This window comes from Elephantulus edwardii, unplaced genomic scaffold (assembly GCF_000299155.1).
Source record: "Elephantulus edwardii isolate Elephantulus edwardi_28Jun2011 unplaced genomic scaffold, EleEdw1.0 scaffold00267, whole genome shotgun sequence".
NCBI classification, from domain to species: Eukaryota; Metazoa; Chordata; class Mammalia; order Macroscelidea; family Macroscelididae; genus Elephantulus; species Elephantulus edwardii.
Window position 1 is genome coordinate 59183 of NW_006400017.1, and position 23516 is coordinate 82698.

The window sequence follows — 23516 nt, forward strand, 5'->3', positions numbered from 1 at the left end:
GGGAAAGGGGGAAAGGGAGAGGGAGAGAGGGGGAGAGAGAAGGAGAGGGAGAGGGGAAGAGGGGGAGAGAGGGAGGGGGGAAGGGAGAGAGAAAGCCTCAGAGCAAGAGATAGAAACACAGAGCATTAGGCGCTGAAGTGCAGAGGGCAGTCCCACTGTCACTGTGTGGTTACTTTGGGTCATGGCTACACACCTCTGAACCTAAGGCTTGACTCCTTCCAGGACCAAGGTTGAGATTTCTAGGGTCCCCAGAAAGGTCCCCAGGGCTGGTAGAGTGGTGACTGTGCCCCAGCTCCCTGCCTGCCCATCTGCCCTGCAGCACCCACCTCGGCCTTGCCCATCTTGGCTGCCAGCTGCAGTGGGTTGAGGCCGTCGTTGTTGCACATGGTCTCCAGCTCCCAGTTGCGGCTCCTCAGCAAGATCATGTCGTACATGCGCTTCACAAAGTCATTCTGTGTCTTGAAGTCCTCCGCCACCGTCACCAGTGCGTGCAGAATGTTGTTGCCCCGGGAGTCCTGTGACATGATGTCGGTCTGCTCGTTCTCCATCAGCAGCTGCACGATCTCGGGCTGGTTGGTGCACGCCGCCAGGGCCAGGGGTGTCTCGCCTGGAAGAAGGGAAGCATCCTGCACCCAAAGAAGGGTTTGCTCCTGGACCAGAAGCAGCGCTCCTTCCCCAAGACCAGAACCCAAATCTCAGTCATCTCATTACAGATCCCTAGTCCTTCTATCTCCTCCTCATAAAACAGAGAAGACGGAAGCGGAAGCAGATTGTTGTAACAGCTTCTTCCTGCTTCCACCTGGCCCTCCAACACTCGGTGCCCAGCACAGCAGTGAGACTGGCACAATTGCCTCATCCTCAACAAATGTTCATGCTTCAACAACGACCCACAAGGCCCAACATCTTCTGGCTTCATCTCTTTCCTTCCCCTCATTAACTCCTATCTTGGTCTTTTCCTAACACATTAGGTACTTTCCTACCTCCGGATCTTTGCACAGGCTGTTCCCACTGTCCATAATGCTGTTCCACAGATAAATGTATCTATCACTCACTCCCTTACCTCCTTCAAGTCTCTTACCTCCTTCAAACATCACCTTTTCAATGAGACCCACTCTAACAATGCTCTATTAAAATGGAAACCTGCCTCCCTGATCCAAGAGCTCCTAGCCCCTCTTTCCTTGCTTTTTTTTTAGCGTATATTACTTTCTAACATATTGCAAAGCATCTTGTTTAATGATCTTTCATTCTAGAATGTAAGTCTCATGAAAGCATCTTTGTATCTTTGTTCTGTTACAGCCCACATCCCTAGAACAGTGCTTGATGCACACATTACTTGCTCACTGAATGTGAAGAGAAGGCAATGACTCAAACGTGGTCACACAGGAAGCCCAGGGCAGCAGCAGGACTGGACACTAGGTCCTCTGAAGCCAGCCCTGGGCTCTAGTCCTACACCTGCCATTCACCTCCCAATCTTCCCCCTCCTCTCTTCACCCCAGTTAAACACACATTTTGCAATGCCAGCTCCAGCTAGATCCCACGCTGGGCAATGAGGACATGAGATGAACTGGATAAAATACTCAAGGATAAGCAAATCTATCTGATCCCACTGATTAAAAAAGCACCGAGAACAGAAAATAGATCAGAGGTGGTCAGGGGCCAGGGCAGAAGGAGGAACTGCCCACAAAGTTGTACTAGGAGACTTTTTCTGGTGTAAGAAAGCAGCTGACTGGTGTGCTTGTGTGATTCTACGCAAAATGAACAGAACTGCACTACAAGTGGATTCATTTCAGTAGACCTAAATGACACCTTTCCCCCTTTTTCTTTCTTTTGCCATTCAGTGTTTCCAACCCCAAGATTTTCTGTCAAGGAATCGTGCTGTCACTTTCCGCTTTCCTGGCTGTAGTTCTGAGAAATACAGAACACAGGGGACAGTGATCGGTGCTTGGAAGGCAGGACACTTGGATCAACTCCTTACTGCACTGCAAGTCATTTCCTTCTCCAAAGCCATCTCCTAGCCTGTGAAGTGTGGCTGTCTTTCTGTCTGTTTCTGCTTGGACTCCCCCGTTCCCTGCTCCTGTATTTCCTTTAAGATCATCACATACACCCGCGCACAGAGGAACCCCGCCCTCCCAGCCCTTCCCACTTCTTGTGGTCCTGTTTAGATGCCGCCTGCAGTTACTCTTGTTCCCTTCCTGGTCCCAACTTGTCCCCAGGGCTGGGGGCGCTCTCCAGCCTCAGCCAGCGGAGATCTGCACTCAAGTCTCCAGGCTCCGCCCGCCAGCGCCCCCAAGATCACACGGCCCTTCCCGCCCTCTGGAAGTAGCCCCCGTGGAGGCAGCACCCACCGAAGTAGAAGCCTTCGTGCTGGTACTTGGGGTTGAAGAAGACGCCCTTGGCGTGGGCGTTGACGTCGGCGCCCGCTGCGATGAGTGCAGCTGTGATGTCTCCCTGGCGCCGCTCGATGGCGATGTTCAGTGCCGTCTGCCCTGCGAAGCGGTGCGGGAGGGAGGGGCGCTCAGAGAGAGACTGGAACTCTTCGAGACAAACCCCTCACCCCTCTCAGGCCGCCAAGCCCTCCACAGAATAGCAGAATACCGGGCAAAGAAATGAGAGAGCTGCTTGTCTGTGTCACCAGCTAAGTAAGAGTCCCCACCTCATTCCTTGCATCATTATTCAATCTTACAGGGGTACAAGGAGTGCTTAATGAGCACTCACCGTGCGCTCTCAGCCGGGTGCTGGGGTACTTTGGGACCCAGGGCGCACAGTATCCCAGAGAGTTAAGTACTTTGATACAGTGAACTACAGGGTCTCTAGGACCCAGGGTGTCTCTAGGACCCAGGGAAAATTAGCTCAGGGCTTCATTGTTGTTGTTGTTGTGTGCTATCCAGTCAGAACCGACTCATGGCCAACCCTCCAGCGGGTTTCCAGAGGCAATAATCAGAGGGAGGAGATTGCCTATCCTTCTCCCTTGGAGCAACTGGCAGATTCAAACCTTGCGCCTTCCCTACTGCGGCACAGATTCTAATCCCCAGGCCCCTGGAGCTTCCCTCAGGGCTTCATAACCCAGGTTAAAAGAGTAGACCTCTGTCCTAAAAAAGAAATTGGAAATCACTGAAAATAGGAGTAAAAGACAGTGACTTAAGCAGAGATATCTCAAACTGCAGATGTAGTGGATGTATTATAAGAAGCCAGGATCTGTGAGGAAAAAGATATGAAGCCTGAACTAAGCTGATGACAGAGAGCGGAGAAAGTCCCAAATCTCTTAAGAGAAAGAGTCCCCAGGATGTGGGGTTTTGGGGGAAATAGATGTGTTAAGGGGCAAGGCCCAGTGTCTGGTCTGGGTGCTAGGTGAATGATTTTAAAGTCATTGAAGAGTGAGGACGGGACCATGAAGAGGGGAACACAAATCCTGTGAAAGGAACGGGAGGAGACCCCAGAGAGAGAGGCGCAGAAGGCTAGCAGATGGGAGACAGGGTGTGCCTAAGAACTTCAGCATCTCCAAGGAGCAACTATTATACAAAAAGACATGTCAGGAGTTGAGAATTCAAGGACCAGTTTCAAAGATACTGCCCAAAGGAAAAGGCTGTACCCGAAAGGCCAGAAAAGGTCAGACACATTCTGTGTGGAAAAAATATGGCAGAATTGTGGAAGCCTTGGAAAAGTTAAGGTCTGGAATGAGATTCAATGAAATAGCTACACACTAATGTGAAGATAAAGCCAGGCAAGGGGCCGACTTGGGCTGGATGACCAGAAGGTCCATGGAAGGACCATTTCAAGAAGCATTCTTTGCCATGCCAGTAAGTGCACTGGATAAGCCCATGATTGCAGACCCTCCAATTAAGACACAATTGGATATCATATTATTATGGTTGAAGAGAGAAAAAAAATGATATGAAAGCAATAAAAACATTCATTTCAGGAATAGAGCATTCTAAAAATTGTAAGGGAAATTTGCTTATAATAACACTTTTTTTAAGGAAAGGCCTTTTTAAGTAATACTCAAAATGCAGAAATCATGAGGACACTCATTTACCCATATAAAAAGCAAAAATATGTCTATATTTCCAAATATATCTAATAAAAAGTTTAAAAAACCAAGTGCTTTGTTGATGAAAATATTTGAGACATCAATAATCAATGTGTCTTTTAAAATGCATATTAATATGTTAAGAGTTTCTACAAATCAACAGAAGGATAAAGCAAAGCTGAGGAAAATATTCTAAGCAAGCAATTCAAAGGAGAAAATGCAAGTGACCAATAAACTACCTGATAGATGTTTGGTAATCAGTAAAAAAGATTAGGACCTAGTGTGTTGGTACTTCTCACACACCGTTTTAGCAAGGATGGAAGAGAAATAAAGTATGGCTAATATCTGGTATTAGTGAGAGAGCTGAAGAAATGAATATTCTTGTACACTATTGAGGGAGCGGAGCCAGTGAAATGCCTTTGGAAGGCAATCACTATCATCAGTTTTGTTTGTTTTTATCTTTTTAATTTTTTTTATTCTACTTCAGTACTATAATTTTAAGTGCACACATTCATTAATTGAGATATTTCAGTTCCTCAAAGTATTTCTAAAACTGTACACATCCATGCACAGCATCTAGACAAGAAGGTGTCTTGCCACATCATCTTAGAACAATGGAAATGACCAGAATGACTTTCAGCAGGGAATGACATAATAAGCCATGGTACAGACAGACAGCTGACTGCAGGCTAAGCAGGTAAAAAAGAGGTAGACTTTCCTAGTCTGTCATGAGATCTCTAAGACATGTAAAACTCAGACTCATTGCCACCTAGTCAGAATCAACTCAGCGAGGCTCTAAATCACATAAAAGGAGACACTAATTCTCTCTTCTTGGACTAAGAGTGGATTTCAATCTCCAGAGAGATGCCATCTCTGGTTAATGGTCAATTTCCGGTGACACATATTGATTTTGGGTGCTGGTGAGTCAGAACTGACACATAGCTGACTTTTCAGTGGGTTTTCAGAGGCAGTAAATGGCATGGGAATGGATTGTCCATCATTCTGCCACAGAGCAGCTGGTGAATTCAAACCATGTGCCTTTAAGATTGGAGAACAACTTCTTACCACTAGGCCACCACAAATAGCGAATAATAATAATAAAAATAAATTGTGTTGTGGAACAATACAGGCAATATATTCTTTTATGCTATTTCAAAACATTTTTAAAACCCCCTGGAGAGTTAGTCCTGAGTTGATTCTGACTCGATGGCACACAACAGCAACATATATACTTAAGTCAATGGTCTATAAAAGTCCACAAAGGATACACACAATAATGACCATATATCTGAGGAGGGAACTGGGATATAGATGAAGAGTTGTTTTTCAAAAATGTATCTAATCCCAGAGGTGCACAGTTCAAATCCACCAGATGCTCTGCTGGAGAAGGAGGGGCAATTTCCTCCTGTACCAGTCAGATCCAATTTGACGGTACTCACAAAAAAGAATAAAAAAGTTTAAAAAAAAATTTTTTAATGAATCTAAAAATCTTTGAATGTCTTATTGTTAAGTGACAGGAGTCAGTTCTCACTCATAGTGACCCTACGTACAACATAGCAACAGAGCAAGGCCCTGCCCAGCCCCGCCCCTTCCTCACAGCCATCCCTGTGTTACAGCCACTGTGTCAACTTATTAAAGGGCTTCCTTTTTTCTTTTCTTTCTTTCTTCCTGACCTGCTTTTCCAAGCATTGAATATTTGCATATTACTTATGTAACTATGTGCATATTACTTATGTAATTATAAATTAATTATTATGTTGAATCTGGATGACAGGCATATAGAAGTTCATTATGCTACCGTCTCAACTTTTTTCTTTACATCCTTTATGTAACTTACATTTAGTAAGATTTTTTTCAACTTACTATCTTTACAAGATCTGTTAAATGCTGAAAAATGATACGAATAAAGGTTAGTCCCCTCCAAATGGGGAATCTGATGCTCAGAAAGGAAAGATTACCTAAAATGGAGAGGTGGGGGGGGGGGGGTGGGAATCACATGATTCAGCTGGTCCTGGAGCAACTCAGCCCCAAGTGGCTGGGCTGACCTGAAAACACGGCAAGGAAGAAGCCAGCAGGTACCTTCAGGAGCCAGAAGGGGGAGCTGGTTTGCAGGAAGGCAGAAATAAAAGGTTCCTTCCACCCTTCAGAGACAAAGTGCCCCTTTCCCCGCTGTGACCCCCTGCAAGTCTACCAGCAACAGGAATAAGGCAAAGGGTCAAGGAGAGACTGGGAAAGGAGGCACACAAGAATTGGGAGTCAAGAAAGCAAATTCTTAATGGAAAAAAAAAACAACACTAATAGCCTTCAAGTATTCGTTCAGAAAACATCATGTCTTTTTATGTCAAACACGGAAATTTCTGGCAGGAAGTTTGATAGTTGAAACTCATCCAGAGGTGCCTTGGAAGAAAGGCCTGGTGCTCTGCTTCCTAAAGGTCAGAGCCCTGAAAATCCCATGAAGTGCAGTTCTGCTCTGTAGCACAGGGATCTCCATGAGTCGGAACTGAATCCCCAGCTGTAGATTTGGTTTGGGTCTTAGGTGAGACTCTAGGGGACCAGTGAACTCATTGTGGGTAAAATAGACTTTTCCCGAGCCTTCAGCAGGAGCAGTACTTGAAAGAGGGGATCCTGTAAGCCCCTTGCAATACTGACAAGAGCTAAAACAAGGGAGGTTAAAAGGAAGAAAAATAAGAATGGGTAAGTTTGAGGCACTGCACAGAGCCTTTTTGTCTACAAGCCACCCTAGTGGCAAGCTGAGAACATTGTATACCTCATCTGATTTCTCTCTTTGCTTTGGCTGCCCGGGAGCTTAGGGTACAGTGCAGTACTCAGTTGCAGCAAGTTTTACTGTATTTCCTTTATTCAACTCTATGTCTTCTGTTTTATCAATCCTTGACTTTTTTCTTATATAGGACAAGACTCTTTTGAAAGTCTATGTCGAGTTTTAGTTATAAATCAAAATGGCTTTCTCCCATGAGAAGGGCTAAGGACACAGGGGAGCCTTATGTCCAGGAAAGAAGTGAGATGTTTAATGCTTCCCTTAAAGAACAGCAGGACCTTCTCCCCCAAGGGGGGTGGGGGAAGCAAACCTATTGCCTTGAGTTGATACCAAGTCATATCAGGTTCCCTAGGCTGTAAATCTTCACAGGAGGACACTGTTCGGCTTTCAGTCCTGGAGTGGCTGGTGGATTTGAACAACCAGCCTTTTGATTAGGAGTCCAATCATGCACTACACCACCAGGCTCCTTTCTCAGCAGGGCCGTGTCCTGTCATTCTTGAGCCAATCATTTCTTTTTTTCCCTACAAATACCTCATAAGTATTTTTTGAGACTAGAAATTTTAATGAGGACATATCCTACCGATTATTCACAACTGATTTCCTGTACTATGAGACTATTCCTAGATTCAGTCTCCCTGATCCTTCCCTTGCCCCCCTAAAAGGGAAGTCACAAAATGGGGGCTCAATGAAGAACATAGTGATTACAATGATAGCACTAATGTTGTTGTATACCATCAAGCTGGAACCAACTCCTAGCTGACCCTGAAGACTCTGGGTCTTCAGAGGCTGTAGCTCATATGGGAGGAGACTGCCCATCTTTCTTCCACAGAACAGCTGGTGGACTCAAGCCACATACCTTTCTTTGGGTTGGAAAAGAACTCTTTTGACTATGAACAGTCTGGTTCTTTTAGCCTCTTCCTAGCTCTCTGATTTCTCTGTTCTCTTGTTGCTTAAACATACCAAGTTCATTTCTATTTCTGAACTTTCATCCTCACTTTGCTCTGAATCCTTCTCACAAGCAAGTCTCAGGGCAAAGGTCACCCCTTGGACCACCATCACTAGTCATTTTCTTTCTTGACCATTGAATCAATGCTGACTCAAACAACCCTCTGTGCATCCGCATAGAGCAGTGCTTCGTAGGGTTTTCAATGGTTGATTTGGGGGGATGAGGGATTAGATTGCCAGGCCTTCCTTCCAAAGCTCTTCTGTGGACTCTACTGATCTTTCAGGTAGCCATGAGCACTCAATTGTATCATCCAGGGACTCTCAAAGAACCACTTTCTATCACTATGCCTTCTTTTATATTTTTCAGAGCATTCCCATCTAAATCAATGTGCTTTAGAACAGTGACTCTGTCTTGTTCACCAGAGTACCCAATGTCTGAAGCATGTAGTCAGTATTCACAGTTATTTGCAGAATGCAGGAAGGAAGGGTGCACTTGGGGCTCAGTGGTGGCAACTACCTCTCTGTGGACACAGCCACCTCCCAAACCACCCACCTTCGGAAGTCCCTGTTCTTGCTTGACCCCTCCTGCCAGCCGATACCTTCGTAGGCCTCCTCCGTGTACTCGGCGTTGATGAACCTGTCCAGGATGTCATTTTCCTCGGCAAAGGCGAGAAGGATCCGCACGATCTCCTTGGTGTTGGGGTTGATGTTTAACAATGCCTTCATCAGGCAGGTCTTCCCTGTGTCCGAGGCTGTCAGCTTGTGCATGAGAAAGTCTGCAAGCCAGTGACAGATCAAAGCTGCAGGAAAGATCTCACTACCCTGGGCCTCCAGGGCATGGGGGGGGGGGGGAGGAGCCGGGCAGGGTGTGGAGCTATAGCCTCAGACCTCCCCACCCTGCTCCCCACCCTCTGGCTTGGACCCCACAGTCCCTGCTCTCTTTTCTGCTCCCTCCTGCTCCTCGGTCTCTCAGAACATTTTCTGAATCTCTTTTGCTGCAACTGGCAGCCTCACCTACTGAATTGGGCTGCCCATTGCCCATCTTGGATCTGACACCCTGAAATCCTTGCTGATTTAGAATTCATCTGAAACAGAGCTCATCACCTCCCTCTAACCTGCTCTACCTCTGGGTCCCCAACAACAGCTATGGCGCTACTATTTACCAGCCACCTAAGTTGAAGTGGCACCACCCTGGACTCCTTTCTCCCTCATTATCTGTGTCTATTCAGTCTCTAATGCCACTGCTGGAAGGGCTCCCCAGAACTGCCTACTGGGCTCCCCTATCCCTGCTGCCACAGCTCCAGCTCTGCCTGAATAGCAGGCTTCTCACTGCCTCCAGCTTTATCCCATCCAGACAGTAGCTAGACCTTGACCCTTACCTGTCTTAAGTCTCCTATGGCTCCCTATTCCCCTGAGAGTCCACATAGAGCATCTCTTCAGAGTCAATGTCAAAGCTCTCCACACCTCTCCTCATGGGAAAATGTGGGGACAGACCCCCCAGCCTGCACCCCCCTGCAGAACCAGGCACTGACCAGGCACGTCCAGGCCACGGCGCCGCCGACACAGCTCCTGCAGCTCCAGCAGCAGTTCCACCAGCTCCTCCACGCAGCCCTCAGACACGGCAGCAAAGATCCGCTTCTTCAGACGCTTCTTGTTCCGCCTCTGCTCTTCCTTGGCCAGGTTTGCACTGCAGTCAGAAAAGGTTCCAGGTCAACACACAGGAAACACAACCCCTAGTCTCGCCTCTCCCCATGCAGGGTCTTGCACCAGCGCATCCAACATCACGCACTCGTCACAATGCCTGCAACTCCTCTATTAATGCTCCAGGACCCAGGCTTCGTGCTGCCCTGTGCCAGCTCCTTTTATTGATGTTGTTGTTGCTTAATTGTCATTTGAGTGAAATTCACAAAGCAAACTAATTTCTCATTCAATCATTCACACAAATTTTGTTCATTAACATTAATTTCTCTACCCACAATGTGTTCCAAGCATTTCCCACTTCCTCCCTGTAATTTGGATTTCCATTATCTTCCTCTTCTCCTCTGTATTTTCACTCTCTTTAGTTATGTTGTGCTAATCATTCCTTTATTGGATAGCTTTTCCTGTACTCATCTTACTATGTGTCTACTTTTTATTTAGGTAACTCTAGTCTAGTGGTAAGGAGCTTCACTGCCAACTCTAAGGCAGGCAGTTCAAATCCACCAGCAGGTCCTCAGGAGAAAGAAAGTCAATCTCCTGTGTAATTTACAGCTTCAGAAATCTTCTGGAGGGTCAGCTTTGAGTCGGTTCCAACTTGATGGTAAACAATTATGCTGTTGTTGTCATCGAGTCATCTGCGACTGGTAGTGACCCTACGTACAACAGCTCTGAAGCCTGCCTATCCTGAGCCAGTCTCACTAATTCTGACACACCTACCTGCATTGCCCCAGTCACTGTTTCAATCCGTTTCATCCGGGTCTCCCTCTCCTGCACTGTCCCTCCACCCTTCCAAGCATGATGTCCTTCTCCAAGGACTGATCCCTCCTGGCCACATGCCCAAAGTATGTAAGACAGAGCTTACCCTTTCCAAGATAGACCATTTGTTTTCTTGGTGGTCCATGGGATGTTCAATATTCTTCTCTAACACTACAACTCAAAGGGCATCAATTCTTCTTCTATCATCCTTAGTCACTATCCAGCTCTCTGATGCATAGTAAATAATTGCTAAGACCATGACCTGGATCAGGTCCACCTAGTCTCTAGACTAACAAGAATTATGTATTTACTCCTCTCTCTTGCCCTCCCCTTCTCTCTCTGGTAGCCACACAGCAACAATTCTGTGTTTAAACCTTTCTTTGTTGTTGTTGTTGTTGTTGTTGTGTGCCTTCTAGTCAGAACTGATCCATAGCTTACACTATAGAGGGTTTTCAGAGGCAGTAAATCACAAGAGAGGAGATCTTATGCGGGTCCTCATGCCTGTCTTTCTGACATCTTCCCTTGGTGAGGCTCTGGGAGAAGAAAGGACCAGGGCCGGCCTTACCTCGGGCTGTTGGGGTTGGATGGGGTCTCTGTCACATCATCCTGGGGAGACTGAGGGGAGTCCATGTCATCACAGTTGCCAGAGATGCTGCGGGTTTGAAGAGAGGAAAAAGAGAGGGACAAATTTAAAAATGAATATTGTTAGCAAGCCCTTGACAGGTTGGGTCATGTGAGCCACCCACTTGGGGCCTCAGTCTCCTCCTCCTGGAGCTGAGGGTCGAATCTAGGATTGGTACTCACCACTGGCGGATGTTGGAGTCCATGGGTTTGGAGAAGATGGGAGGAGAGGTCTTGGCCACGATGGGGTTGGGCTCAAACCCTTCTATCTCCAGGAAGAAGTGTGCACTAGGGAGACACCCAAACAAGCCATTAGAGCTGGGATAAGGGCTGTCTTCCTAGGGGTCCTGGAACCATGTATCCAAGGGTCCAGGGTCATGGGCCCTGCGAGCCCTGCGTGCTGCACTGAGCACTCAGTGGGCTCATTCACCCACATGGCCTCACTCTATCCTCATAGCACCCTCTGGGCCAGGAGTACCAGTACTGTTTCTAGTCACATTTCACAGTTGGTCTCTGGAGACTTATAGAAATAGGAAGCAACTTGCCAAAGTCACAATGTTCACAGGTAGCAGATCCTGAACCCAGAGGCAGGTCTTGGGGGGGGGGTGGTTCTGTCACTAGAAATCCTGGGAATATATGCCCGGGGGATCTCTAATCGGGGTGGCCTGACACTCTGAAGGGGACTTCTCCCTCTTTAGTTGCTCTTCCAAGTTCAAAGGACTTAACAAAGATGGGAAACAGGGGGATGGGAGCTAAAGGCCAGTAATGGGGCTCAGGTCCAACATTGATGTGGTCCTCATCCTCAAAGTCTCAGAGTTCTATGAGGGCAAGGACCATATCTACTGGTTGACTTCTTACCCTCAGCTCCTGGGAAATGTCAGCACACAGTAAATGCTCAACATACATGAAGGGCAAGCACATGAATAAAGGAGGATAAGGCAGAAAGTGGCCGTGCCTTATTCCTAATCCTACCCCTAAAACCAAAATAACTTGCCTCCAGAAACTATAAGAACTTAGAGAAACAATGAGAGTTATGCAACAGGGTTCAGGGCTTTCGTTCATAGGGTCACTATGGGTCATCTACAAATCAATGGCACTTAACAACAACAACAACCCCTAAAACCTGCTTCTCTCGCATCCTTCTCTCTGTTTCAGTAAGTGGAAACTCTATTCCACCCAAGTAAATTCCTGCTCAAGTCAAAAATCTTGACATCAAAATTGACTCCTCTCTCTCTACCCCCAACCCTTCTTATCTCATATCCAATCTGTTACCAAATCCTGATGGCTTTTTCTTCAAAACAAATCCAGAATCCAACCATGCCAACCCACTTCAGTGCTCCCCTTGGTTTGAGCACCTTCCTCTCCCAGCTGGATCTTTGCAAAAGCCTAGAGGCTGGTTACCCTGAGGTCTATGCTCAACACCAAGCCAGGAGACTCTTGTCTACTCTCAATGTTAAAGTCAAGATTCTTAGAATAACCTGCAGGCAGAGTTGCTATTTAGCCTTTTCAAATACTGTCATATTTCCAGTAAAGATAAGAAATAGTTACAGTCCTGAATTCTCGAGTGTTAATTACCCACACACTCATTCTCCCTGTGTCTACAAAGCCCCGTGGGCACACCTGCCACTCCCAGATCCCGGACCCACCTGTCCTATAGAGACTGTAGTTGAGGCACTTGCCACCACTGGCTGCACTCCATAAAGTCGCCCCACTTTAAACTGGTAGAAACTCCAGTCTCCAAAACTTAAACCATCAGATGTCATCAAATCAATTTCAACTCATAGAGTCCCCTTGTGTATCAGAATGTGACTGTAAAGTTCTACTAGGGTTTTCAATGGCTGGTTTTTCAGAAGTAGATCAGCAGGCCTATCTTCTAAGGTACCTCTGGGGCCACAAACTACCAACCTCCTTATTAACATTAACCATTTGCACCAACCAGGGGCTCCTTTGATAGCTTACTGTACTGGTTATTCCTTATTTTTAGTATTACTTTTGAATGCAAGAAATACTCTGGTGGCATAGTCTGTGCAGAGTTGCCCTACGAACATAAGGAGGCAGGATCAACCAGCTGCTCTGCAGGAGAAAGATGAGCAAGATCCTCTCATGCAATTTACAGCTTTGAAAAATCCACTGAAGGTTCAGTTATGAGTCAGTTCTGAATGAATGGCAATGAGCGAGGATCTTGAATGCAAGAACCTCTGTTACATCTCTCGTAACCTCTGCTTTAATCTCTGCTCCAGCCATACTGACTCCTTTGGCTTCTTGAACTCTTCAGGCAAGCATCCCCTTAGGGCTTTGCGCATTCTGTTTCCAATCTGGAATTTTGCTCCCCAGACATTCCCATGGCTTGCTTCTTTATAGCTTTAAGTTTGTACTGAATGTCAGATTCTCAGAGGCCTTTTCATGAGGCCCTGAGGCTCCAAGATTTGTTGCCTGGTCTGGGCCCTAGAGGAGGGGAGAAGCTCCCTGCCTCTTTAGGGGTAAGACACAACCAGGACAGAATGCCTAGTCATCCAAGGCCCCAGCTCCACCTTTGAGAGGCAGGGCCCATGCAAACACACCCATAAAAGCAGATTCACCTGCTTCTATGAACTACAATCATACACACTGATGGACTTCTCAGGGCAAACAAGTAACCAACACTCTACATCCCCTTTCCAAGCAGCACCTACTACCCCTTCTTCAAGCTTCTGCAACACAACTGCTAAATTTAAGGCCTTCACCTTTGGACTGTGCCCTCCCTACCAACTTGGTCTCCTTCCAGGAGCTCAAGGCATCCTGGGCACCTTTTTCCCCTGTTTCCTTTTCAGGCCTAGAAGGATCAACCCCACACTGTCTCTCACAAGGTCACAGAACAGCTCCCAAAGTGAAGTCTCAGCCTGATTAGGTTGAGTCTTCAGACTGGAGAGGGAGACAGGGCTGAGATTATGGCTATTATCTTATAGATAAGGAAACTGAGGTCCAGAATAGAGCAGCAGATAATTTACCACCACCCCTCAGGGTAGCAGCAAAATTGCTCAGAGGACCTGGTCCCAGTGTCCAGGCTCACAGCTCACAACTCATGATGCCCTTGTTCACCTCAGCCCTCTGGGTCTGCTTCTGGTCAAACCAGCTCCAATAATTCATCATGGTGAGAGGCCTTCTGATGTAGCACATCAAAGGGTGAGGCACAAAGGAGTGAGACTGGGGCTTGCCTGAGGACTTTCTCCTTCAAACACAGAAGAGGCCTGAGAGGCTCCAAACTAATCTAGAAATGAGGCACAAGTGGGGCTTAGGGCAGTGCTGTGACTCACTGAGCCTGCTCCTCCTGCCCATCAAACAGAGCTTTCTGATCTGATCTAAAATCAAATCCTTCTTCCAAAAGAGAAAGAAAAAAGGATGTGCAAACCCTAGACTGGAGCCCCAAAGCCTGGCCTGCCCTCTGCCTCCTGTGTGACCCCAGACACTCACTTACTGTCTCTGGCCAAATGTTCTCATCTGGATGGAGAATCACTGGACTAGATCACCTCGAAGTCCTGGGCTCTGGAGTCAGGGTAACTCCAAGACCATTTGCTTGTCTTGACCCAAATGGACATCAGAGATCTTCTAGGCCTATCATCACTCTCCTCTGTGACCCCACAGTACAGTAGAACTTCCATCTCAAAGTTGTTTCCACCTCACCACACAGCTCTGACATAGGGGTTTTAAACACATCTATGGACTCAGCCTCACTTGTGGCTGGTGGAGCCTCTCTGCTACCTATCCCCACCTCTCCTATTTGCCTGGTTTCCTCAGTAGTATATTGATTTCTTCTTGTTGTTGTTGTTATTTAATGCCATCAAGTTGACTATGACTCATGGTGACCCTAGGAACAACAGATCTGAACCCTCTCCTATCCTGTGCCATCCTCACAATCTCCAACACATTAAAGTCCATTGCTGCAGTGACTGGGTCTCCTTTTCCTACACTGACTTAGCACTTATCTATTGAGTACTTGCTGTGTGCAGACACTGTTCTAGGATTAAGGGCTACAGTGACCAGAGATCTCTCCCCTCACTGAGCTGCTATTCCAGTGGGCTGGTTGCAAGGTTCAGATAAGGGCAGGTGCATTGCAGCCACCCATTCCTTTGCTCTGGACAAGATATTCTCCTTTGGTAAGCAACAAGGGCATCATTCTTGACTCTCCAGAACCCAACTCCTGTCCCAACACCTCATTAAATGGGCAAGCAAAAGTCTAAAGATGACATGGGTGAAAAATAATAGGGAATAAATAGTTGGATACACAAATTGCTGGATAGATGTAGACACCACCTTAAATATTATATAGAAGTTGGATTCCTCAAATGATTTTCACTCAGCTCTCTATTGCTCAAAACTCTCACTTCCTCTAAGTTTCATGAGGATGGGCCCTTTGTATCTCCCACGTGTCCCTACCTTCTCTGGGCCAAGCATCTATCTCCTCTCAGACTTGCCAGTGCCTCCAATTCTACCTTTAGTGCGTATCTCCTTAGTGTCCAGTATTGCCCTCTTTGTTCTCTCTCTCTCTCTTAAACACATCATTTTCTATCTTCCACAGACCTCAAGGATATTGCAGATCATGTCATAAAGGCATCTCTCCACTCTAGGCCTAGAGACTGAGAGTGAGAGACAAGTAGAGTGCAAAAAACATTTTCTCACCTCACCATGGAGTATGTCCTCACTAATGTTGAGGGGCTATGTTGAACCACTGGGCTGCATACTATTGACTCATTCACTCTTTCCCTTGTTTTCTTACCTGCTCCTTCATTGACTCATCCACTTGCTCAAAACCTACTAAAATGATCTGTACAAATAACTTGCAATGAGGAGGGGAAAGGTGGCCCTCCCAGGATCCTGGTCCTCAGAGATATCAACTAGGGCTATCACATAGTGCTAGTAATTGTGCAAATCTTTTCAGAGAAGGATTAGGCTCTAGGAGCTCAAGGAAAGGGAAAATACTTCTAGTCAAAGACAATGATGGGGAAAATCTCTGTGCTTTGTCAGGGTGCTATTTGGTCTAGGTATAGAAGTAGCCCTGTAGTGAAAGCTGGGGGAAAGCACTGGAGGCCTATAAAGAAGTATGAACAATGGCTCTGTGGCAGGAACTCAAAGGTTATGCCTGAGGAAGAGGTAAGGAAAAAGAAGGTCTTCTCATAGGTCTCATGGGGTGGAAGGAAAAGAGTAAATCTGGAGTAGGGAAGACATCAGTTGCTAGGCAAGGACCTAGCTATTGGGAATGGATAGTTGCTAGACCATGAAGGCCTTGCCTACACTTATCCTACACTTAGTAACTCATCCATCATCATAAGCAGCTGGCAAAGTCTTGGCCATGTGCTATCCTGGATACAGATGTTGTTTGTTTATTCCTACCTTTGGTCCAGACCAAAGGGCACCATCTGTATGTTGAGCAAATAGCTCTGCATCATTTCTTCTGCATTTCTGTCTCCTTGAAGGGAAAGAACTATGTCCAAGCATCCCCAGAGTTAGAAAGGGGCCTGTTTGTCCAAAGAAGTGCCCAAGGACTCTGCAGTAACAACTCCACCACAGTCATTATCAGGCTGTGTCTTCCCTCACCCAGGGCCCAATAGGAAAACAGCAGTGATTTCTACACACATGGAGTAGCCTCATGATTCAGGAAAAGTTTCCAGATCAGAAAATCTTCTTCCAGTTTTAATTTCTTGGTGCTTTCAAGCAGCATTGTCTTCTTTTTCACTCTTAATTTCTATCTTCCCCAAAACAAGTACTACACTCAGTTCTGAGGGGGATTCTGGGAGAAATGGGCATATGAGGCTCTCAGACAGCCTTTTGGGAAGAAGAGGCCACAGCCAGGCCTTGGGCTGGATTTAAGCTATAGTCAGAACTGAGCCTAGAACTAAGCACATGGATGAGGATGGGCAGTCTGAATGATCTTGCTATGAGAAGGACTTGAGATTTTCCTGGAGTCCTGTCTTCAACCTTCCTCTGAGGCCAAAACTCCCCCAGGAAGAATAGAAGGGAAAGGAGGTTTTTTGTTTTCTTCTTTATATATAAATTTATGCATAAAAAAGATAGGGAGGGTAGTTCTTGCTGAGTTAGCTCAGAAATGTCTCTGCTTGTGCCTCGGTTAGTCCCATAGACCCAGGTTGCCTTGTCTGTCTGATCTTCACATCTTCACCTAGTTTTCCCTCCTGAAGTCTAGTGGTGCCTCCTGGACACCATTGTCTGGATGCCTTCAGGCACCTCTCAATCAAAATATTATGCCTATACTTGAAACCTTCTTCCTGACCTAGCTTCTTTTTCTCTGTTGTATCATGTTAGAGGCAACTCCACTATTCTCCTTTGTTCCATTACCAAAATGGGGGAGGGTAAGCCTTGACTCCTCTTTTCTCTCCCTTTTAGTAGGGAAAGTCTGAAGGTTTCACAATCCTACTATCTCCCTAATTCATCTGTTATCTTCATCCCTGATCGCTTGGACTTGGACCTCATAACTTATCCCTTGGGATTCCCAATAGCCTCCCACAGTGTCCCTACTCCCATATTTCCCTCCAGACCATCATCTACACAGATCACATTGAGAAACCATTCCAAAATTCAAATCTCTCTCCTGCAGAAGATCCTTCCATGGCTCCCTTTTGTCTTCAGGATTGTCCAAGTTCCTTAACTGACTCTCCAATGAGACTTTGAACATCCACACAGTTCTTGAACTACTTCAAACTCCTCCCTGGTCTTTGCCCTGAGTATTCACTCCCAGGTCTCTCCATCTGTCAACATCTACTCTAATAACATCTCCTCCAGGAAATGTCTCAAGATTACCTATGTGGAAGCCCACTCTTCAGTAGCCCCTCCTTCTCAGTTCACTCTCTGTCTAAGGGTTTTCCATCCTTCCATTGGTGGGACTGTGAGCAGAGATTGATTCCCCCCCTTCTATTTCTTAGTCTTCCCACTAGGCCCTGTCCCAAGTTTGGTGCTTATTGTTAAGTGCTATCGAGTCAAGTATGACTCATAGCAATCTTATGAACAACAGATCTGAATCTCATCCTGTCCTGTGCCATCCTCGCTCTCCAATACGCTTAATATTGCTCCTATTGCTGCAGTCATTGTTTCAATTCATCTAAATGGGAGTCTTCCTCTCTTTCACTGACCCTTCATCCTTCCAAGTATGATATCCTTTTCCAAGTGGAAACCTCTCCTAGCAACATGTCCAAAGTATGAGAGATGGAGCTTTGTCATCCTAACTTCCAAGAAGCATTCTAACTGCATCTATCTATTAATTTTTTTTGGGGGGTGGGGCTTTATTCTTTTGGCAGATCCTCTCAGTCATTATAGATATTGCTGCACTGTTAATTAAAAAAAATATGCTTCTCTGTAAAGCATTTAAAAAAAAAACAAACAAACTCCATGGATGAGATGGCTGAGGCCTCAGCTCAAGTATCTCCAAATTCCAAATGCATTGTTGTCCATTTCCCGACCTCTCTGTATGTTATTTCTTGGTTGTTTTCCAGATCAATGCCATTCTCTGTTTGTGAGCTTCTGCGGTGCAAGGTTCTTTGTAGGGTCAAATTTCTTCTGAGCCAAAACCTGGGATCCACATGTTCCACTGGCGCTCTAGGTGCAACTGGACATCTTTCACCTCTAGGGTGCTGGACTTGCAATGCCTGGCAAGCTGGCAGACTGCTGTCACCACATTCTCAATGAAATCGTTGGCAATCTGTAGCAACATCTCCTCTACATCTTCATCCAACTGTTCATTGGGATCCACTTCTCTTACCAAGTCTTGCAATTTCTTCTTCGTTAATACCTGGTTGTTTTCAGGACTGAGTCAACCTCCTGTGCCAGGAGTGCCTGGTATCTTTACCACAGTAGTGCTATTGGCCATGGAGCCTTGTGGAGGGGTGCTGACTGGTTCCGGTTTTATAGATGAGAAATTGGAGGGGTTGATTAGGGCTGAGGGGCCAAAATGGTTCATAATCTGCCGTGCTTTGGACTTCAGCTCATAGAGTTTATCAAGATCCTGTTTCTTTTTAGAGCTGGGAGGGCTAAGGCCAAGCAAAGGCAGCAGCATCTATCTCCCCATGATATACGGAGACTACCCCACTGAAGCGTTCATCTCAGCAGCCGGTCCGACTGCGAGGCCCTCCCCGAGTACTTCTGGCACCTCTCCCTATCTATTAATTCTTTTGGCAGTTCATGGGGCATTCAGTACTCTTCTCCAACACCAAACTCAAAGATGTCAATTCTTCTTCTATCATTGTTATTCATTGTTCAGTTCTCAGAAGTACAAGTAATGGGGGAAAACCATGGCCTGAATCAGACACACATTAGTCTTCAAATTTACATCACTGTTATTCAATATTTTGGAAAGATCTCTGATAGTAAACTTGCCCAGAGCAATATGTCTCCTTATATCCTAACTGTTGGTACCAAGGGTGTTGACTGTGGATCTAAGCAAGACGAAATCATTAACAATTGCAATTCTTTCTCCATCTGTCATGATGTTGCCCACTGGTCCAGTAGTAAAGATCTATGTCTTCTTGATGTTAAGATGCAATCCATATTGAAGACTTTAACCTTTGATCTTCTGCAATAAGCACTTCAGGTACCCTTTGTTTTCAGTAAACAAGGTTGTATCATCTTCATAGCACAGGTTGCTGATGAGTCTTCTTCTGGTCCTGGTGCCACATTTTTCTCTGTGGTGTTAGCTTCAAGTTTGATTTTTAAGCCATTACCTTACCCTGCTCTGGTTTCCAGCTACCTTAACTGCAGACATATAGTCTTGCAAATCATCAACAGCTGTGGGACTAGGCTGAAAGAGAAGGTGCTTCCCAAACTGAGTGGCAAGACTTGAAGGGGACTGTATTGAAGACCTGGTGAGAGTGAGACCCTTGTGATGGTGGAGACACTGTGGCACTGCTGTAGAGAAACTGTGGCAAGGTGTAACCAGAGGAGCCCTGAGATAAAGGCCACGGTTAAAGGTTTTGCTGATTTTGCTGGATGCTTGAAAGAGAAGCTGACTTAAAACTCCTCTGAGGCAAACCTTGCTGGATGATAGAAGAAACTAGAGGCTTCTTGAATTTGTGTTGCTGAATTGAAACCAAGACTTTTACTTATTAAAAAAGTATCTTTGCTGTTAATCTGGCTTGGAATTTCTGGGCTAAAACCTAGATTTTTATTGGATGATATTCTTTGCCTCCCCGACTCTCCAGCTTACTTCCTTAATAAAACCCCACTCTCAGTGCAACAATCTGTGAGTCAACAATGAATATCAAACCCAGTGATTGGTGGAAAGAGGTGCAGGAACATGGGGGCTGGCATGTCTGACCTAGCAGCTACATTTGCTCCTATAGATAATATTGATGAAACAGTTCCACTTTATGAAGCAGGTAGAAGTCAGACTTTCCTACCCTCATGTTACATCTGCTCCATTAGCATTCTCATTGAGTCTGGCTTCTCAAACTATTTGCTCAACACACAGGTTGAATATGTTTGGAGAAAGTATACACTCCTAACATATTCCCTTTCCCGATTTTAAGACATGCAATGTTTCCTTGTTCTTTTATGATAACAGCTTCTTGGTATAGGTATAGATTTTATATGAGCACAATTAATTGTTCTGAGATTCTCATTACTCTCAGTGATAGCCATCATTTATATTGTGATCCACACAGTCAAATGCCTTTGCATAGTAAATGAAACACAGATAGATATTCTTCTGATATTCTCTGCTTTAGGTCAGAATTCATCTGAAATCAGCCATGAAATCCCTAGTGCCACTTCTAAATCTGGCTTGAACTTCTGAGAGTTCCCTGGATGTACTATTCCAGTCTTTTAATGATCTTCATCAGTATTTTGCTTATAGGTGATATTAATAATATTGTTCTAAAATTTCCCTATTCCATTAGATCGCCTTTCTTGGAAATACAAACAAATATGAACTTCTTCCAGTCAGTGGGCCAGTCACCTGTGTTCCAAATTTTCTGGTATAGGCTGATGATCATGCCCAAAGTTGCATGTGTCAGTTGAAAAATATAGATTGGTATCCCATCTATTCCTGGGGCCTTATTATTTTACACTGTCTTCACTCCAGCCTGAACTTCTTCCTTTGTTACCATTGGATCTGGTTCATAGGGTGATTCCTGAAAGTTTTCAGTGCCCACCAGTCATTTTTGGTGCAGTGACTCTGTGTTTTCCTTCCATCTTCATTTAATGTTTCTTGGATCATTCAAGATTTTTCCGTTGGTGCTTTAATGATTATTATTCAAATACTTTGGGCATGTTGCTAGGAGAGACATCATGCTTGGAAAAGTGGAGGATCAGCAAAAGAGAGGAAGACCCTTAATGAAACAGATTGGCACAATGACTGCAGCAATTGTCTCAAGTGTGTCAGAGATGATAAGGATGGCACAGGATAGGACAGAGTTTGGATCTGTTGTTCATAGGGTTGTTATAAGTTGTATGACATTTAACAACAACAACCCCAAAACCAGAAAAATATAAAACACCCCTCTCACTTCTAGCCCAGAGGACCCCTGAGCTAAGGGAATGAGAGAGAGGGAAAACAAGTCAATCCAAGTCCACAGCTAATGTGAGGGAGGTTTAGAGGTTGAAGGGCACAGAATCACCTCGAAGATGGAAGACACTGTTATGGAAAGGACTCAGGGCCCACGAAGTGTGACCCTAGAGAAATCTCCTCCCTGCCCTCCAGTTGTACTGTAGAGATAACTACTCAGCCCTGCCCAGTTCCCAGTAGGCCCTGTGGAATGATGATGGTGATGATGATGATGAGACACCAAAAACAACAATAAAGCTTACAAGTGCTGAGCACTGACCTCATGCTAGCCACAGCATTGAGCACTTGGCCAATGTGATTTTAATTAGCTGTCATCATTGTTGGTGTCCCCATTACACAGGTGAGCTTAGAGCACTTGAGTAACTTGGCCAAGTAAACAGTAATGTGAGCTGTTGGTATGGGTGAAAACTCTACACAGTGGGGCTTGGGGGCTCCCAGTCACTTGGATCTTCCATCTACCTTGGTGCTGCTCATCTCAGGGATGGTCTCACCTCTTCCAATGGCCTTCCTGAGCATTCTTGCCTGGCTTTCATCTAATTCCTCCAGAGAGATCCCCCCGCAATGATGCCAGTCAAGCTGACCTCTTCAGCTCAGCCTCCTGCTCTCCTTGGAGGTCATCAGGCCACTCCAGATATGCATGAGAGTCTGAGGTCTACTGTTGGGTCAGATTTCTACCTGAGTTACAATCTTCCACATATTTTTTAATAGAAGGACATCAACATATTTTTTTAATAAAGGACATCCTTGTCTTATTTTTACTTCTCTGCCTGCATAGCACAGAACCCATGCTCAAGCCTTCCTGTCTTACCTTTTCTTGGTAGGGGTGAGCTCGGTAGGCCTCTTCTCCTGCATGATGGCAGGGTTCCCACTGGGGGCTGCAGCTCTCCTGCCCATGAGGGGCACCGTCTCCTTGGATTGGGTGTTCATGGCTGAAACACAATCAAAGAGATGCTCAGGGTGAAAGGATACAGGAGATCACTGTAAAAAAATGAGTTGGGTAATCCTCTGAGCTAGAACTTCCACTGCAATGTTGGATAGAAATGGTGGCAATGGATGTCCCTGTCTTATTTTGTTCTTAGAGCAAAGCAATCAGCTTTGATGTTGTGTGTAATGTTAGCTGAAGGGTTTTTTCATGCTTTTTACTAAGTTAAGGAAGATCTCCTCCATTTCTGTTTTTCTGAGAGTTTTTATCTTAAATGAGTTTTGAATTTTTTAGATGAGTTTTCTGCATATATTTACGTGTGATTGTGTGAATTTTCTCCATTGTATCAATGAATTGCATTGATTTTTTTTTCTAATATTGTTGTTGTTAAGTGCCATCGAGTCGTAGGCGACTCATAGCGACCCAATGAATGAAAGACCTGAACACTTGTATAACTTTCGTCATTTCTCCAAGTTCATAGGGTTTCCGGAGGCAAGCTATTTCAGAAGTGGATGCCACTTCTGCTTCCAAGCTTGTTTTAATTGGAGAGCTCCACCAAACACTGTCCACCATGGACAACCATTATCGCATTTGACACATCAGTGTCACAGTGTTCAACTTCACAGCAACCACGAATTACCTCTGTACAGTAAGTGAACAGACCAGGGCTATATGACTTAGAAAAATGTTTGACCAAAAACAATTTAAAAAATTCCATTTTTTTAAAAAACAATTAAAAAATTCAAATTAAAAATTAAAATATATCGCTAGAATAAACCTTAAGTGATGGTAGAGGGTGGGGTAAAGAAGAGATGTGAGTGATCTTGGACGAGCTTCAGATACCACCTGGACGCTGTCATCCCATAAAGAAAAGGAGCTCCCTTCTCGATTTTCTCAGGCAGCCAACTCTTCTGAGGATGGTGAATGCCTCCCTACAGCTACTTCATTCCCTCTTCCAGCACCCCAGTTCCTGTGGCCCTAAGAGAGTTCCATCAGAGCTTCCTGGTAAAGACCACCATGCCGCTGGGTGGTCTCAAGACAAGAAACCAGCTCACAAGACACGCTATCTCCAGCCACTACTGTTATACAGAAAGACTCCTTAAGCACCAGCTCCACTTTTCCAAAGTCTTCTGTTCTGTTCTCTCCTCAAAGTCTTGATCTTAATGGTCATGTACTGTCACCTTCTCTACTCTGGCTTCTATGATCCTGGTAACACCTCTTCTTGCTC

At 45.5% G+C, this 23516-nt stretch overlaps 1 protein-coding gene and 1 pseudogene across 2 annotated transcripts in view; both read right to left on the reverse strand.

Moving 5' to 3' along the window:
* Nucleotides 1-22295, reverse strand: part of TRPV3 (transient receptor potential cation channel, subfamily V, member 3) — a 41747-nt gene extending 19452 nt beyond the window's left edge. For both annotated transcript variants that reach the window (XM_006899745.1, XM_006899744.1), the window contains exons 1-7: nucleotides 22175-22295; nucleotides 11007-11111; nucleotides 10768-10854; nucleotides 9281-9435; nucleotides 8348-8524; nucleotides 2346-2486; nucleotides 327-607 (exon numbers count right to left, since the gene is read on the reverse strand). In XM_006899745.1, coding sequence (XP_006899807.1) covers nucleotides 327-607; nucleotides 2346-2486; nucleotides 8348-8524; nucleotides 9281-9435; nucleotides 10768-10854; nucleotides 11007-11111; nucleotides 22175-22293 — 1065 coding nt within the window. In that variant the 5' untranslated portion in view covers nucleotides 22294-22295. The remainder of the gene's footprint in view (nucleotides 1-326; nucleotides 608-2345; nucleotides 2487-8347; nucleotides 8525-9280; nucleotides 9436-10767; nucleotides 10855-11006; nucleotides 11112-22174) is intronic.
* LOC102871322 lies at nucleotides 18280-18765 on the reverse strand (annotated as a pseudogene).
* Nucleotides 22296-23516: the final 1221 nt, after the last annotated feature.